The following is a 19,430-nucleotide window of genomic DNA, read 5'->3' as shown; positions in this document are numbered from 1 at the left end:
CAGATCTCAATCCAATAGAGCATCTTTGGGATGTGGTGGAACGGGAGATTCGCATCATGGATGTGCAGCCGACAAATCTGCACCAACTGTGTGATGCCATCATGTCAATATGGACCAAACTCTCTGAGGAATGCTTCCAGCACCTTGTTGAATCTATGCCACGAAGAATTGAGGCAGTTCTGAAGGCAAAAGGGGGTCCAACCCGTTACTAGCATGGTGTACCTAATAAAGTGGCCAGTGAGTGTATATATACATATATAGTATACGGCGGAAAACAGAGACAAAGCTGAAATAGCAGTTTCTGCTCTTGCACTCCTCTTTAAAACAAACTGCTGTATTTTAAGCCAAAAGAACTGTTTTGTTTGATAGAACAATTTGTCTATATGCTGCCATAGCAGATTCATGGCGCATTAAGCCCCCAAACTATTTTTGTCCATTTTACCCTGGAAACCCCCGTTTACAGACGTCGCACAATCGCTTTTGTTTCAACCCAGCCATAAAACGAAGGTAATTGATTATATTTATTATTCAAAATGTCTGTCATTTTTAGCTTTGACTCATTAATTGATGTCTAATATTTTGTTCAAAAAAAAAAAAAAAAAAACCCGACTTTAAAAAACTATTCACTCCCATATTTTAAACTTTTACACAAATTACGTCACAATGAAAAAAATGGCGTCTGCAAAAAAGTCACGGATATCTACCTCATAACTATCGCTTAAGTTTTTTTTTTTTTTTGTTACTGTTGCATTTTGTCTGATATATTAGATGATAAATAATCGATCCAAACGAAGAAAAATTGAAAAAAAAAAACATTTAAAAAGGGTAAATATATGAAAAACAAAATCTCGACCACTCCTTGATGTCTGCGATTTCTGCATCGCGACCCTTGTTATATTACCATGTTTCACCCATAAAATCCCCCAAAAATCCAGCTGTGGCCATTCACAGCTGTGTCTTGACACTCAGCGATACATGCTATATCAAGTTTTTGGATCGAAACAAGGTAAGTACACGATAATATCTAGTTAAAGTCATGGCATCTGAAATTCTGCTCTCAACTCCAGATAGGGTTTTGCTGTTTAAATTTTTTTTTAATGCCCTCCTGTTCAAAATTTTTCTTCCCCCAGAAAATTGAGATTTTAAGCTTTGCAATGATGTATCACACATGCATATCGGATAATTTTGAAATTTGGCCAAAATCGGAGTCTCAGAGCGGACCTTCAAGTCACCTGAGTGTTTCCCGCCACATATATCAGACATATAGACATATATTTTTAAATTTCTAAAATGAATGAAAAGGGCCAAATGTATTAATTCCTTTTGAACTGAAAATGTTATATTAATGTTTAATTTTTGTTCCTGTATATTTGTTTCAATTTCTTTTACTTAGTATGTGTTATCGTTAATTTGGGTTTATTCCAATTTTACTGGTATTTCTTTTTATTTGAATTTCTATACATAGTGTTAGTTTTTATTATTATTTATTAGAGGTGCGCAAAATGTCCAATTCTTAGATTATTCGCGATTCGGCCGTGGAAGATTCGAGAACGATTCACAAACATCCAAATTCCGATTATTGAAATATGCGAAGTAAAGCGGAAGTACACAACACTCAGCGCGCCGCGCGGTCTTTGGGAAGGAACGGAGCGAGAGTAGCTAAACATCATGCTTCCCATTACCCGGCCCCTCGGGTCATGCAACGAGATAAAAAAAAAAAACACAACAACATACCTGACTGCTGCCGAAAAGCTGCTGCAAAGTACATCCATATGTTACGGTGGATATCATTTATATAGGACTAGATGCAATATAGATTTGGTAGTGTTAGCAGCACATCTACAAAAAGCTAAATGCGGACGTTATAAACGGCCGCCATCTTAAAGCAGTACACTTCCCTGCAAGGCTGTTGTAGCGAACCTTCCAAGCAAACCTAATTAACTTTTTATCTAAAATACTCCTAAATCGGTAAAATATTGACTTGAATCTATCTTTAAAATAGTTTTAAAACTTTCACATGTCGAAAGTAGACAAAAGGGAAATTATGGAATAACGGGAGCAATTTTAACAAATTTAACGGTTGATTCACAACATTAAATTAATTGAATGTAGTTTAAAGCTGCTGATACAGAACCGGGACAGGAGTTTTTTATTTAATGTTATTTTTGTATATTTGTTTACTGCTATATGTTAACTTGATACTGAAATAGTAGTGTGGTTTAGCCTGAGAGTATTTTTGAACAATTTTGGAACTAATGTACAAAACATTAAAAAAAAAAAAAAAAAAGAGAAAAAAAAAGGAGGGTGTGCATCAATAATCGTTTTATAATCGAATCGGAGCCTCTGAATCGTAATCGTAATCGAATCGTTAGGTGCCCAAAGATTCCCAGCTCTATTATTTATATCGTCTTATTCACTACCCCAATGCTTTTTGATGCATCCACGTTAAATGTAAATTCAGGCATAAAGAGGTTAACTAAGTGGCTCCTGTTGCGAGCGCTAGACATCCTATCCGTTTTGGGAGGGCCGAATACGTTCATTTTCCCTCCCATTCAAAATGAACAAGACGTCAATGGCACGAAAGCATGAGCATTTACTACCATTCATTGCAGTTTAAATGAATTTGACGTTTATCGTTGTCAATGGCCGGCAATGTGTTAAATCCAGTACAGCGGAGAAAAAAAAAACAACAACATATAATTAAGACTTGGCATCCACATATACTGTATGTATTTTGGGTGATGTAGGCCACACCAAATATCGTGGCCTACAGTACACAAACTACAATGGGATGTCCACAGCAGGTCTTTGTGTGGATGTTTTTTTTACTATCATATAAAAGTGGGCACATGCCCAATTAAGGGTTTCAAAAAACAAACAAAAAAAACAAACAAACAAACAAACAAAAGACGTTGGGTATTACTAGTAAACAGCGATGATAGAGGTATAATAACTCAGTCATGGCAATAATCCTTTCTTTGGGCTTTCCACTATTTTTGGACCCTTTCTGACCTTCAGAATGAATTCATTCTCTGAATTACTGATTAATTTGCGTCTCTGGAGCTACTACAGAAAGGGCTGGGCTGTGTTGCTCTGTGTGAAAGAAAAGAAGAGGGACATTTTGTAATACTTCTAATCTAGAGAACTGTCAATACATGCTGAGTCTTTGAACCGGAATGAATGACGCAACGGGTGTAAGTAGAACTCAGTTTAAAAACACTGTTTGGTGATGTGGGGTAGCTCATAGTTCATTCTTTTCCAACATTCGCTCCCTCTTTTTGCGTGCTACAGGTGGGTGACTACACCACAGTGTTCCTTTGTCTGTAGGGAGGTGGTGGTAACACATTGCCGGCTTTCATTGCAGCCTCAGACAAGTATTCCTGGTTTTCAGCAACAGCGGGGCGGATGCGTCCATTCTGTCGGTAGAAGAAACGTGTGCTGCAGTCCTGCAGGTACTCCGGGTTGTGCAGGGAGGCTTTTGGAGGAAGGCTGTGCTGCCAGTATTCGGGATTGTCAAAAGTAGCTTTCTTGCCTTTCTTATCCAACATGATGGTTCCGCCAGTAATGCCTGAGTGCAGAGCATGTCCCGAATGCCCCGGATGCAGGGTGTGTGACGGATACGTGGGGTGAGGGAGGTGACCTGGGGCTAGAACGTATGGGGAGGTTGGGATGGCGTGGCTCAATGTGGATTTGTTGACTGTCTGTGATACTGTTTGGGCAGCAGAAGTCCCGGGGACAGAGAAGGAGACGGCAGCAGCTAATCCATTCTTGTCCCCGGGGTTGAGAAAGGTATTCAGGTAAAGTGGCTCATTGATGTACTCATCGTTCCTGTGGGTCGGGTGGCTCCCCGAGGCGGATGCGGAAGCGGCTACCGCGACAGCTCCGGCCATGTGCAGAGTGTGGCAGCCTGCACTGTCGACCGCTGCGTGGGCTTCTCCGTTTCTGCGACGTGTAATGAAAGGGTTTTCTTCAACAGGGTTCATGAGTTCTGAAAACGGGAAGAAAACTGTCATTGGTTTGGATCTATTTAATAGATTTCAAATCAGTTTTTACGGGGATTGTTAGCAGTAAAAGAAAAAGAATGTTCATTTGCTGCACACCCTCCCAGTTCAAATGGATTAGACATCTACTGATGACAAACCAACTAAGGGCATGTCTACACCTGGCATGTCTACACCTAGCAGGGTTTTTTAAAACCGGAGATCCTGCCACGTCAGGAAAAAAAATAATTACGTCTACACCAGCACGTTTGTAGAAAAAAAAAAAAAAGGATTCACGCCAACTGCACTAATTCGTTTTAAGTACATTAATAACTGCGCATGTGTTCTTCAATATGAAGCACTGCAAGAGTTTGCAAATACAGTAAATGGAAGCAAGAAGCACCTGTCTAATAATTAGATCCAAACTTAAACGATGTAAACATTAAGGCATTAGGCCATTAAGGCAACCAAAAGAAACCCGATTCAGTATGACATAATTACGTTTAGACTACTGGAAAAGAGCAGAGGTTTTTATAAAAAGTTACAATCTTTTTTATATAGTAGTTTTCTGCTGTTCAAAATATTTCCTCCCTTCCTCTAGGAATAAAGTGTAGATGAAGTAAACTCAGATTTTGAAAAATGGAAATTTTTAAATGTGCTTCTTTCCCCTCATGCAGCTAAGTCCTCTGACGTACCTCATAATTTGCAAAGCCAATTGCAAAGTGTTTGATAATTTGACACTATACAGTATTTTACAAATTCCCACCTAGTATAATCTCTCACTACGAACAAAATAACCTGAACTTTTCTTCTCTCTCATTCCAGTGGCATATGGATCTTGTTCCTTCTCCACTTTGGCTCCTCGTTCTGCAAGAAGACCAGTTGGATCTGCGCTATAACGCTGTCCACTACAATCCTCCCGCGTACCTATAGAGACACAAAAAAAGCAACAAAGACTCTACTTAAACCATAGTTTTAACCTAAATGATGGAACTGCACAATTCACAATATAATCATTCTTATCAGAAACTAGTGTTGCACGGATACCGTTACTAGTATTGGTACTGATACCACCCTAAAATGATGTCATTGGTATCGGGGAGTACTAAGGCCATGTCTACATGTAGCAGGGTACTTGTCAAAAAGAATAACTTTTTCTACGGTTTGTCCTATAATCCACATGCACACGCACATTTAAACGAGGGTTCTTGAAAGCTGTGCCCAGAGTGAAGATGAGCAAATTCTGCATTTGTGGCGCCATCATGTGGATACTGATAGCCGAAGATTTAACTGTGGAATCGTCACTGACTGCGACAAACTTTGTCCCTACGTCACACATGAGACCAATGTTTACATTTGGATTGAATCTGACAGGTGCTTTTTTGCATTTAATTACAAACTCTTGCAGTGCTTCATGTTGAAGAACACATACTGGTATATGAAGGATGGGGGTATTATGGACAATTATTTTTCTCACATTGTTATGAATATACTTAAAAATGAATGAATGCGGGTGGCTGTGAATGATTGTTTTATATCAACATGCTGGTGGGGATGTAATTATTTTTTCCCAATGTAATAGGGCAGGATCCACGGTTTCAAAAACCCTGCTAGGTGTAGACATGGCCTTAGAAATAATGTGCCGATGTTGCACAACATGTATTTTTAAAGATCTAGTTTCCGACTGCTGGTCACCTCGCCCAAGATGGCTACCATCCACGCACCCCGCCGTAAAAAAGTGAGGATTTGTTGCCCTTCCCAAGACAAAGACATCCAATCAAGCTTCTGCTGTGAATTTAGTGAGTTTATCACGAGTAGACGTCCAATCTATTTCAAGTGGAACTAATGGATTGGACATCACACTCTCACCAATTCGTTTATCACTAATCACTATCACTAGTCCAATCCTTTTGAAGTGGGAGGAATGGTAACGCAGTCTTGAGCCGTCAATGGCAGACGATGAGTAAACAGTGTCTGACGAAGCCATTGTAGCAATTAATTAACATTCAAGTGAGAATGCAGTAATTTAGTATCAAAAGAAAAAGAAACGCACGATAATTTTCGGACAATAAGCCTCTACTTTTTCCCCTCATTTTGAATCCAGCGGTTTATAGTCCAGTAAGGCTTTTTTTTTTAAATTTGGGGTAATAGGTAACATTTATTTGACAGAGGCGTCATAAGACTGTCATATGTCTGTAATGATTATGACATGACATTCTCATGGCATTAATGAATGCTTAAAGTGCATGTGACACGAAAAAGCATGTTTATTTCATAATACACGCGGCATTTTATGCTCCTGAATGATATGGACCGCTTGGATGTGTGTGGAGGCGATCGCTATATTTATTTAGTTTTTTTAATCCCGCGCCATGAAAATGAGTGATTTCCGGCTTCGGTCTTGCATTGAGGAGGAGGGCGCTGTGACGTGTACGGTTGAAGACGTCCTCTTCACTATACAGCATACTGTTGTGTATAAGGACGAAGGATTCAGCTGATTTTGCGGATTAATACGTTTATTTTTCGCATCACGCCAGCCAAACGGCTGCAGAAAAATCATTCTGTATGAGGGAGAGGCGTATGCACCTTTTTGGAGTTTCAAAAGGTTCCCATTCACCGTGGATATTTACTGTGGGACCATTGGACTTACGAGGAAGTGAGTAAACATCTTGTTTTGTATTATGTCAAATACGAATAGAGCGATTACAAAGTAAACACTACAAGCTTTCTTTAAATAAAGGACTACTTACGTTTGATCATTGATAGGCATGTAAAAAGCTCTACTCATGCACATTAGCAGCACGTTAGCTGCACAACAACTGCAGCCACCCTCCTCCGGGGAACGAACTGTAAATTGCTCTCCGCCGGGCGGTTTGCCGATCCACGAAGACAATCGACAACCCAGTCGTCATGTCAATAAATCCAGGCTCGTTATGCGTGATTGAAGACTTTGAAACATCACTCGGTTCGGGTTAGCATGTCGGCTAGCTGTCTTGCCTTTTGGTTTGTTTACATTCTCCGAAGCCGGGGAAGGGAAATGACATATGTCCGATTTAGGTGTCATAAAATATCGTTCGGGAGGTGCGACAGTAAAGGTGAAGTTGACAGTTTTGACCATTATGGAGTAATTTTGCCATGTCGTCCTGAATAAATGCATTTTTATTATTTCATATTCCATTTAGCACAAGACTGTTATTTGTCATGACCATGCTATTTATTTAGCAACTGGGGAAAATACTTGGATAAAAAGAATATCCTGTAAAAATATTGAAGTAAAGAGACAGAAACAATGACATTTTGCAGCTCTCTTCGTCGCGTTTTCCGCGTTGTGAATAGTTCCCCCTCGACGGGCTGACTGGTCCTTCTCAAGCCATTTATATAGCTATTGGGGAAAAAATACTTGGATAAAAACAATATCCTGTAAAAGTATTGGAGTAGAGAGACTTAAACAATGACATTTTGCGGCTCTCTTCGTCGCGTTTTCCTCGTTCTGAATAATTCCCCCTCAATGGGCTGAATAGTAAAACCGATGAGCCCAGTCTACCGCTGACGTCATCCACCTGTTGGGGACGCTAAAGCCCTATAGTGGTAGGCGTGGCTAACCGGCAGATTAAAAGACTAATTTCTCGTCATCTGCGCTTTGCTAAATTGTTGTATATAGTCGAAGCGTCTCAAAATATCATTCAAATTCACATAATAATGCCATTTAAGACTTTTTTTCTCCTGTCATATGCTCTTTAAGTGTCATCTGGCAAATTTTGTCATTAACTCCATTTATGACGAGCTTGGATCGTTTACATCCATTCAAAAGTGAAATAATTTACCGGATGACGGTAGGCTAGGTTCACACCGCAGGTCTTAATGCACGAAACCAATTTTTTCGTGTTTTTCCTACTCGAGTGAGGCATTAACTTGACGGTCAGATTGGGAAAAGTAGCATAAAAGTGGACCATTTTAAATCCAATCTGGGTCACTTTCGTATGTGGTTAAAAGCCGATCCGGGTCACATTTTTCCAAAATGTGGCTGCAGTCTGAACAGTCAAGTCCCCTAAATGGGAATTCATGCAGCAATTACATCAGCAAAGAGCGAGAGAGACAGGGCGCTACGATAGTGATGGAGCATTAGCATTAGCGCCTAGCTTGAACGCTGCTTTTAGGGAAGCGGCGAAGAGGCGGGCTTGACAACAGTCATAAAAAGATAAAATGGGGGGGGGGGGGTAAGCCTGAGAATGCTCGGTTTTATAATAATATTTCAAGATTGCTTACATGTCAGGGCAAACTGTCCATATGTGTGATCAGCATGCACGCACAGTGTGTGCATGCTATCATTCCATATGAACTTTGAATATAAGACTAAACGGATTATTAATGTCTTATTTGAGTCCACTTTGATCACCCTTGAATGACGTTGAGCCAGCATGTGTCAATGTGTCAGTCATTAGTTTTGATGCTCCTGCGCATCCAGGTCAATTTGCTCAGCGCATCTCGGACTGCGAATTAGTGCGCATGCGTGATACTTGAACGGGCTCAATGGACAAAGACACGAGCACGCCCCAAAAAAATATACAGATGTTACCGTAATTTCCCGAATATAACGCACACTTTTTTTCCTCAAAATCAACTTGTAAAATCATGGTGCGCATTATAAATGGGTACATGGATGGAGACAGAAATATACACTCACCGGCTACTTTATTAGGTACACCATGCTAGTAACGGGTTGGACCCCCTTTTGCCTTCAGAACTGCCTCAATTCTTCATGGCATAGATTCAACAAGGTGCTGGAAGCATTCCTCAGAGAGTTTGGTCCATATTGACATGATGGCATCACACAGTTGGTGCAGATTTGTCGGCTGCACATCCATGATGCGAATCTCCCATTCCACCACATCCCAAAGATGCTCTATTGGATTGAGATCTGGTGACTGTGGAGGCCATTTGAGTACAGTGAACTCATTGTCATGTTCAAGAAACCAGTCTGAGATGATTCAAGCTTAACATGGCGCGTTATCCTGCTGAAAGTAGCCATCAGAAGTCGGGTACATTGTGGTCATAAAGGTATGGACATGTTCAGCAACAATACTCAGGTAGGCTGTGGCGTTCCAACGATGCTCAATTGGTACCAAGGGGCCCAAAGAGTGCCAAGAAAATATTCCCCAAACCATTACACCACCACCACCAGCCTGAACCGTTGATACAAGGCAGGATGGATCCATGCTTTCATGTTGTTCATGCCAAATTCTGACCCTATCATCCAAATGTTGCAGCAGAAATCGAGACTCATCAGACCAGGCAACGTTTTTTCCAATCTTTTATTGTCCAATTTTGATGAGATTGTGCAAATTGTAGCCTCAGTTTCCAGTTCTTAGCTGAAAGGAGTGGCACCCGGCGTGGTCTTCTGCTGCTGTAGCCCATCTGCCTCAAAGTTCGACGAACTGTGCGTTCAGAGATGCTCTTCTGCCTACCTTGGTTGTAACGGGTGGTTATTTGAGTCACTGTTGCCTTTCTATCAGCTCAAACCAGTCTGGCCATTCTCCTCTGACCTCTGGCATCAACAAGGCATCTCCGCCCACAGAACTGCCGCTCACTGGATATTTTTTCTTTTTCGGACCATTCTCAGTCAACCCTAGAAATGGTTGTGCGTGAACATCCCAGTAGATCAGCAGTTTCTGAAATACTCAGACCAGCCCTTCTGGCACCAACAACCATGCCACGTTCAAAGTCACTCAAATCACCTTTCTTCCCCATACTGATGCCCGGTTTGAACTGCAGGAAATTGTCTTAAGCCATGTCTACATGCCTAAATGCACTGAGTTGCCGCCATGTGATTGGCTGATTAGAAATTAAGTGTTAACGAGCAGTTGGACAGGTGTACCTAATAAAGTGGCAGGTGAATATATAAACACTTTTTTTTTTTTTTTTATTGACACGGCCACGTTGTATTGAAGAAACGTATGCGGCGATCCGTTGCCGACCATGACGGTACGTGACGTCACCATTTTGTTTCGGTACTACTTCACTGTGATCGGCCGAATGATTTCGTCTGTGTTAAATTCTGCTTTTTTCACTCTTCATAAAGCACAGAATTTAGTTTCTTGAACTCATTTGAGTCAACGTTTATTGCAGTTCCGCAACTCGGACCATAACAAACGTAACAACACAGACTTCTTGTGATTGTCCGTCAACTATATCCGTCCCTCGGGAAACTCAAACCCAAATAACAATAGTTTCTGTTGTTACTGTCGCGTCGACAGCGATGAGCTCTCGGATTTCTAACTTACGTTTTCACTTTCATTTTACCGTATCAATCCATGGAAGAAACATTTATTCATCATGATGAAACGAGCAAGTTATACAGCAGCCTTTAAAAGATAAGTCACATCTGTTTTGTTTTCTCCTAGATTCTGGTAAGTTGGAGAAGTTGTGAAATCATATTATTACCGTAAATATTGTCAGTTTATGGTCATGTTTTGAATTACCAATATGCTATGCTTGTGCTGTGTTTCACCAGTCAGTAAAATGACATTTCTGTATTTGTACACAAGCTCTGTTTTCTTGTATTCTTCTATTTATTGGTGCTAAAATTAGGGTGCGCGTTATAAATGGGTACAATAATTTTCTCTAGATTTTACAAGTAAATTTGGGGTGCGCATTATACACGGGTGCGCCTTATATTCGGGAAATTACGGTACATAAAAAATTGGAATTGTGCATTAACACCTGCGGTATGAACCAAGCCTAAATGACGTTTGTCAGAAGCATTCATTAATGCTAATGACAGAATCACGTCATAATTATGATGGTCTTATGACGCCATTGTCAAATAAAGTGTGACCGGTTAATATCTTTTGGTGCAAATATCCCATAAATATCCCAGTGAGGACAGCTGCGGTTTATAGTCCAGTGAGGCTTATCTATGAACAAATTCCGTTTTCGTGTTAAATTTGGTGGGTGGTGACATCAGCCGATACCGTACAGCCGGGTGACAAAAAATGATATCGTGCAACACTAGCAGTAACACTGCTTTACCTTGTACTGTGGAAAGTGTTGAGCCAGCCACGAGGACACTTGCTCTCGGGGAGGCCTGCTTCCTTAGAGTTCCATTACATCGTGGATCCTCCTGTTTGGCGCGGACAAATCCACTTCCAGAAGCCAGGTCCTGGGTAACCAAGCAGGCGGCACTCACAGGCGGAACAGAGACTACCCTCGTGAGGGTGTTCATCGTGTTCTGCCGGCTGAAATTAGGATCCTGGTAGCAAAACTGATTTTGCATAAAACAGAGAAAAGGAAGGGATTTGGGGTGAAGAGAAACGCGTCGATAAAATTAAATCTTTTTTTTTTGTTTTTTAATTCTGCTTTATACATTAATGTTTCATCCTCCCCAGTCATCCACAACACTTCTGTACAACATAAGAACATCTTCATAGATAGATATTTTTTCAAAATTAAACATTAGTCAGTCAGTATGAGCGTGTGCATACTAACAGAAGAGTTACATGCAGCAAAGAGCCTTCTCTCTCTTGGTAAAACTTCGACTTGTGGCCTGGCTTCGGTATTAGGGGAAACTAGCGTGCTCTAATTAATGTTTTCCTAGATTGGAGACATCAGTTCCACTCAATCTTCATTTTTCACAGTTTCCTCTTTTGGATTTCACCTTAATATTTTGATCAACTCGACATGCACGTATAAAAACCTGTACCCACATAAATATAATATGACTAAATTGCTTTAGTTACAGTTGCAGACCAGTTCTAAAAGTGTTTAAAATCGTACAGGTTAATCACTGAAAGCTGCTGCTGGTGTCGCACTTATTTAGATTTTTAAAACACATTTCTGGGAAATAAAAAATTCACCATATTTCTATCACAATAGCTTTCATTAACTCATTTGGTCTCAAGAATGTATAAATACGTTCTATTTTTAATTGCTTTAGTGTCCCAAGAATGTATTTATACGTCTTTTGCGTTTTTTTTCCACAATCGGCATCTATAGGTTTCCATGTATCTCAGATAGAATGCACAAAGCTCAAAACCCATTTTAAAGCAATAAAACTGGCCACTGGAGGGCAGTAGCGCATTTGGTAAGACCCGCAACCCTATTCAACGGCAACCAACGGCTAAGCGGCAAAGCCGGGGAGAGGGTGGAAGATGACCGAATGGATGACAGGCGACGGACGACCGAGCAGAACAACCGGTAGAACACCCGGGATGCCAGGCGCTGGACGACCGAGCAGAACGACCGGGACCACTAGATGCCATACAGTCCGTGCTGCTCGTGAGCAGAGCCCGCAGAGACATAAAAAAAAAAAAAAAAAAAAAAAAAAAAAGGAATCTTTTTGAAACAGGCGGCGATGAGGGAAGAGTTTAACCCGCTTTTGCGGCCAACACAACGTCATCTTTCAGTTAGTTACTGTATGTCTAAATACATTTTTACTTTGCTATCAAAAGCTCTATTTGTCTTGTTGTTAGCAACTATGTGGCTTAGTGTGGCTCGTCAGTGCTGACGAGTTCGGTTAGTGGGGCAGGGGGTGGGGGGTCACGCCAGCGAGTGAAAGCCGGGCCAATGATTATTCTGTATATCCCGGTAGCCTCCATCTGTTTTTCCTCCTCAGACAAAACTATTTGTCTCTTTTGTTGCTATGCCAACTTTGCAGAATTTGCACGAAAGCGTTAGCATCAACTTCCGTCCTTATAATGAATGGGGCCTGGTCCCCAAGCTTTTTTGCACTACGGACCGGTGTAACGTGGCAGAAAATGACAGTAAATATAAAATAACACGTCGAGGCTAAAAACGAATATTACAGTAAGTGCAGGGAAAATGTCACTCACCATAGACTGAGTCAAACTTTTTTTTTTTTTTAACAGCGACCTCTTCTAAAGCTTCGGCAAATATCTGTGGTCGCAAGCATAATGAGTTCTTCTCCAATCATGAAAGATTTCTTAGCTTTAGCAATACGGTTCACCATGAGGTATGGTGCTCTCAGTGCATTTGCTTTTGTTGCCTAGTTTGCTAGCTTTTAGCCACATATTATGCAGAATGGACTTGGTTATGGGCTCCTCTTCTGGCTCATTAGGTGGCCTTTCCCCCGTAAAAAAGCTGTCCAAAGACGTCGCCACTCGCAGCACACAACTGACAGCAGCTAAAGTTACTGTTTACATTGACTGGCGCTTGGGCTGCTATAGGTGTGCAAACACCCTAGTAATTGCGGCCAACCATTAGTTGGTGACTTATACAAATCTTTACTCAGATAAGTCATATGTGTCAAGAGCCACAGGCCAGATTGCAGTCGTTAATAAATGATATATTTTTCTGCGGCCTGGTCGCAAATGCGCCACGGACCGGTACCTCCACTGTTTGCAGGTGAATCACAATTCTGGGGTGACAGTACCTTGCTAGGGTCGATGCGAGTTTGTGAAGTGTAGGTCAAAGGTGGCATACTAAGGGAGTGTGGCACCACATACTCCTCAGCATCCAGCAGGTCTTCCAACTCCTCTTCATCCAGGAGACTTTGGAAGAACTTGCTGTCATTTGGACTAGGGAGCTTCATTCGGTCATCCCCCTAAGAAGGATTAATATGATAGAGCTGTCAAAATGTCATAAGAGTTCAAATATGTCTTAGATAAAGAGCCACGATCTTATTGAATTAACTATGTCAAACAATGACTACCTCTGATAGAATTTTTCCACCCTATGGGAACTAAACTCAATTACGTGTGACAATTGGTATGTTTACAAAAGGGAATGAGCCAATGCAGTTTGGCAAAGAAATGAATTTTAACTATGTCGTTCTTTTAACTCAATGGCTGCCGTTATAGATGACAGACGTCCAATAAATTTGAACTAGTAGGGCTGGTAGTTAATGATCACTGGCAGCCATCCCAGGTCAAATTGGACATTTAACTGTTGAGTAAAACATCAGTCCTATAATTGTGGGAATCAGTCGACACCTGTAAAAATTTAAAGTGGATTAACCCCAAATGAAGTTAATTCTATGACTGCCATTGACAACAATTCATTCGCCCCTCCCAGTCAAAATGGTTTGGATGTCTATTGCCGTCAATGGCACTGGATCATTCACTTCCTAATTTCCATAACGCATACCCTATAGAATACTATACATACCGTATTGGCCCGAATATAAGACTGTGTTTTTTGCATTAAAATAAGACTGAAAAAGTGGGGGTCGTCTTATATTTGGGGTCTAGACATTATACCCATTCACGACGCTAGATGGCGCCAGGTATTATTGAAGCGAGTGCTGAACTTGACTCCCCAGGCCAAAGCGAACCCCTTATGGTTAATGCAGTTATTGCAATTTTGTTGTTTTATCACAAGATTGGTTTATTTACATTACAAAAACCAGAAGCCATTCATTTACGAATGTGATTGCACTTTAATTTACATATTTAAATGTTCAGATATTAAGATTTGAATGAGGCAAAATAACATGCTTTTTCTCTCAAATATATTGTTAAAATCATTTGTTTCAGATGTACTGTAATTCTTTTCTGTATAAAAATTGGTGTTCAAAAAGTCTTTTTTCAAACTTGAGTCTTGAAAAAGAGGAGGTTGTCTTATAATCAGGGCCGTCTCATATTCGGGCCAATACGGTATACCTTGGCTGGCAGTAAATGAGTTAAGATGTTCGAGTTTTCTGTTACATTTTAGCTTCAACGGCATCAGAGGGATTTTATTGTTCAAGGGTATTAGTCAAGGGTACACAATATTTTCTAAGACTTTAAGTATACCTTGGAACACAGTGAAGACAGTCATCATCAAGTGGGGGAAATATGGTACAACGACGACATTACCAAGAACTAAACGTCCTTCCAAAATTGATGAAAAGACGAAAGGAAAAACTGTCAGGTAGCCTGCCAAGAAGCCAAAAGCAATATAGAACTTATTTCAACAATTACCCATCTTCTTCATATGTCTGAGCTATGAAAGGGTAAGATAGAAGCCTTGTCTTACAAGAAAAGCATTTGAGCTTGAACGCATTTGCAAAAAACACCCATTAGAAAATGTATGTATGTTTGGTGCAATCTACAGCTAGCAGCTTTTTAAATGTTCAAATCTCAGATAAAAGTCATCACCAATCATTTACAAGTTATATTATGTTAAGGCCAGTACATAATAGCTGCAGTGGTATGAATAAGTATCCGAAATGTTTGGAATTTCTCACATTTCTGCATAAAGTCACTATTAAATGTGATCTGATCTTTGCCAAAATAACACAGATGAAAAAACAATGTCTAACTAAAGCCACCCACACATGTATAGGTTTTCATATTTCAATGAGGATAGTATGCAAACAATGATAGAAGGGGGAAAAATAAGTCAGTGAGTCAGAAATATTATGTTTCCCCCTCCCCTCCCCCTTTAGAAACAATAACTTCAACCAGACGCTTCCTGTAGCTGCAGATCAGTCTGGCACATCGATCAGGACTAATCTTGGCCCATTCTTCTCGACAAAACTGCTGTAGTTCAGTCAGATTCCTGGGATGTCTGGCATGAATCGCTGTCTTTTGGTCATGCCACAGCATCTCAATGGGGTTCAAGTCTGGACTTTGACTTGGCCACTCCAGAACGTGTATTTTGCTCTTCTGAAACGATTCAGAAGTTGATTTACTTCCATGTTTTGGATCATTTTCTTGTTGCAGCATTCATCTTCTTTTTAGCTTCAACTGTCTTACAGACGGCCTCAGGCTTTCTCACAAAACATACTGATAAACTTTTGAATTAATTCTTCCATTAATGATTGCAAGTTGTCCAGGACCTGAGGAAGCAAAACAGCCCCAAATCATGATGCTCCCTCCACAATACTTCACGGTGGGGATGAGGTGTTGATGTTGGTGAGCTGTTCCATTTTTCCTCCACACATGACATTGTGTGTTACTCCCAAACAATTAAACTTTGGTTTCATCATTCTACAAAATATTTTGCCAAAACATCAGTGACGTGTCCAAGTGCCTTTTTGTATACATCAAAAGGACAACAATGTTTTTTTAGACGGACAACAATGTTTTTTTAGACGGCAGTGGCTTCTTGCGTGGAGTTCTCCCACAAACACCATTCTTGGCCATAGTTTTACATATAGTGCACAGAGATATTGTACTGTGCCAGTGATTTCTGTAAGTGTCTAGCACACACTATAGGTTTTTTTTTTACCTCTCTGAGTTACTCTTGGTGTCATCTTTGGTGGACGGCCACTCCTTGGGAGAGAAGCAACATTGCCAAACTCTCCATTTGTAGACAAGTTCTCTGACTGTCGATTGATGAACACCCAAACTTTTAGAGATGGTTTTGTATCCTTTCCTAGCCTCATACAAATCAACAATCCTTGATCGCAGGTCTTCAGACAGCTCTTATGACCGAGCCATGATGCACATCAGACAATGCTTGCCATCAAGACAATTCTTACCAGGTGTATGTTTTATATTGGGCAGGGCAGCTTTAAACCACCCATCAGTGATTGGGCATACACTGGGCTTAAAATGTGATTGGTTTCAATTGCTCTTTGTGTCTCCTTCTGTCATTGTTTGCATTCTAATTAAAATATGAAAACCTATAAATGTTTGAGTGGTCTTAGTTAAAGCAGACACTGATTTTTTACAAAGATCAGATCATATTTGATGGGGATTTTATGCAGAAATGTGAGAAATTCCAAAAGGTTCAGATACTTTTTCATACCACTGTATGTTTTTTTTCATACCACTGTATGTTTTCAGCTGAGGTAAATTGGCATATATTCAAGGGCATATGATAAAATACCTTACCCTTGCTGAAAGAATAAATATTTAAAAATCCATGTAGACATTTCATATACTTAATGGAGTTAAATGGAGGAGTTGGCTGGTGGACATCTGCAGTATCGGGTTTACGTTTGATCATGAGCATACATATTCATGTAAGTGCATGGGAATTACATCAACCTCTCTAAATTGAGTTAACATACATGTCTCATTTGTAATAATGCCATTTGTTGCTGTATCAGATCCTACAATACACATATAACATCACCTTTCGCTCTGAATGATCTGAACTAAAGAAATCTGTTTAGATTGGTTTGACAGCAATGATAAATGCTTGCTGGAAAATCGCTGGAAAACAACACAGCGCTTCACTGTTCTCTTTTTCTTTCCCCAAGTGAATAATTCATTTCTGCTTGAATATAAAAGTTAATGTGCCGCTGCCCATATCTGCACTCATATGTGACACTGATGACTTCTTTGCTCACCCTTCTCAACTTAACATGCCGTCTGAAGTACTTTAACTGATGAGGTCAGGGTCACATGGAGGTTTCTTTCAGCTCTATGCTACATGCATTTGTAATTGCGTTTAAAAATCAGTTATTGTTGTATCATACACCATACATAAAAAGGAAACTGGCTTCATTCTTTTTGACCGGATTATGAATGTTGATGTTCATGACAATAATCACACATTTGTAAGAGTCAGATATGTTGATTTACATGTTGTATTTTTCAAAGAAGTTAGCAATTTTCCCCAGAGATATCATATTGCCATACTAAATGATACGGTTTTCAAGCTGAACATATTTTGCCAAAACAAATGGTCAAAATAAAAAAGACCAATTTTTTCATGCCATTTTTAAAATGTTCACCATCCCCACGTTGCTGTCAAAATAGTGTGTGTTCACACATAGTTGCAAAAAACATTAAATTAACAAAAATTAACAAAATTATATAATTTACATGTCACTTACCAAAAACTATTTAACAAAAGTAAACAACAGGCTCCAGATTTAGATGAAAAAAAAAAGACACTGTAGCAGCAACTATGATATATACAGTATATATATATATATATATATACAGTATATATATATATATATATATATATATATATATATATATATATATATGTTAGGGTTGTTCTGATAATGTTTTTTTGCTCCCGATCCCGATCGTTTTAGTTTGAGTATCTGCCGATCCCGATATTTCCCGATCCGATTGCTTTTTTTTGCTCCCGATTCAATTCCAATCATTCCCGATAATTTTTCCCAATCATATACATTTTGGCAGTGCATTAAGAAAAAAATGAATAAAACTCGGACGAATATATACATTCAACATACAGTACATAAGTACTGTATTTGTTTATTATGACAATAAATCCTCAAGATGGCATTTACATTATTAACATTCTTTCTGTGAGAGGGATCCACAGATAGAAAGACTTGTGACTGTATATTGTGACTAAATATTGCCATCTAGTGTATTTGTTGAGCTTTCAGTAAAAGATACTGTGGCCATCCCAAATGCATGATGGGAAGTGGAACCATGACTGTGCGTCGTGCTACCAATTGATATATCCTCTCTGCGTTGGGAAATAACTTACGGTGTTAAGACAAAGATCAATTGCCACCTTGCATCCCCACATTGCTTCCCATGATATTTCTAATCATAGGGAGATGGATTGAAAGACTTTAGCCAATGAGAAGAAGGCTCCAAAGGCTGCCAAAATTCACTCTACTCATTTTGCGCTGCCTTTTATCTCTCTATATAGGTAAATTGGCGTCATTACAGATTGAGCGCGACAATGAGGGAGAGGGTCGTGCAGCGCATACATTAATTTGTTTAAATATTTTAACGTGACACATTTTTTAATAAATTAATTGCCGCCGTTATCAGGATATTTTTGATAACCCTACCTTAAGCCTAAACTAAAGACTCTGGATGAGTGTAACATATTATGTCTGTAACGTTAAATACAATTAGAAAACGATTTAATAAAAAAAAAAAAAAAAAAAAAAATTATATATATATGTATATATATATACAGTGCCTTGCAAAAGTACTCAGCCCCCTTGAATCTTGCAGCCTTTCGCCACATTTCAGGCTTCAAACATAAAGATATGAAATTTAATTTTTTTGTCAAGAATCAACAACAAGTGGGACACAATCGTGAAGTGGAACAACATTTATTGGATAATTTAAACTTTTTTAACAAATAAAAAACTGAAAAGTGGGGCGTGCAATATTATTCGGCCCCTTTACTTTCAGTGCAGCAAACTCACTCCAGAAGTTCAGTGAGGATCTCTGAATGATCCAATGTTGTCCTAAATGACCGATGATGATAAATAGAATCCAAATGTGTGTAATCAAGTCTCCGTATAAATGCACCTGCTCTGTGATAGTCTCAGGGTTCTGTTTAAAGTGCAGAGAGCATTATGAAAACCAAGGAACACACCAGGCAGGTCCGAGATACTGTTGTGGAGAAGTTTAAAGCCGGATTTGAATACAAAAAGATTTCCCAAGCGTTAAACATCTCAAGGAGCACTGTGCAAGCCATCATATTGAAATGGAAGGAGCATCAGACCACTGCAAATCTACCAAGACCCGGCCGTCCTTCCAAACTTTCTTCTCAAACAAGGAGAAAACTGATCAGAGATGCAACCAAGAGGCCCATGATCACTCTGGATGAACT

The 19,430-nt window shown here is 39.7% G+C and overlaps 1 protein-coding gene across 1 annotated transcript in view; it reads right to left on the bottom strand.

Moving 5' to 3' along the window:
- Positions 1-2,917: 2,917 nt before the first annotated feature.
- The window catches only part of LOC130927503 (receptor tyrosine-protein kinase erbB-4-like), a 452,680-nt gene continuing 436,167 nt past the window's right edge, over positions 2,918-19,430 (bottom strand). Inside the window, exons 25-28 of the mRNA XM_057853388.1 lie at positions 13,369-13,539; positions 11,010-11,241; positions 4,779-4,907; positions 2,918-3,988 (exon numbers count right to left, since the gene is read on the bottom strand). Of these exons, the coding sequence (XP_057709371.1) occupies positions 3,300-3,988; positions 4,779-4,907; positions 11,010-11,241; positions 13,369-13,539 (1,221 nt within the window). The 3' untranslated portion in view covers positions 2,918-3,299. The remainder of the gene's footprint in view (positions 3,989-4,778; positions 4,908-11,009; positions 11,242-13,368; positions 13,540-19,430) is intronic.

This window comes from Corythoichthys intestinalis, chromosome 12 (genome assembly GCF_030265065.1).
Source record: "Corythoichthys intestinalis isolate RoL2023-P3 chromosome 12, ASM3026506v1, whole genome shotgun sequence".
NCBI classification, from domain to species: Eukaryota; Metazoa; Chordata; class Actinopteri; order Syngnathiformes; family Syngnathidae; genus Corythoichthys; species Corythoichthys intestinalis.
Note: the sequence above shows the minus strand (reverse complement) of the source record. Positions and strands in the feature narration are given on the sequence as shown.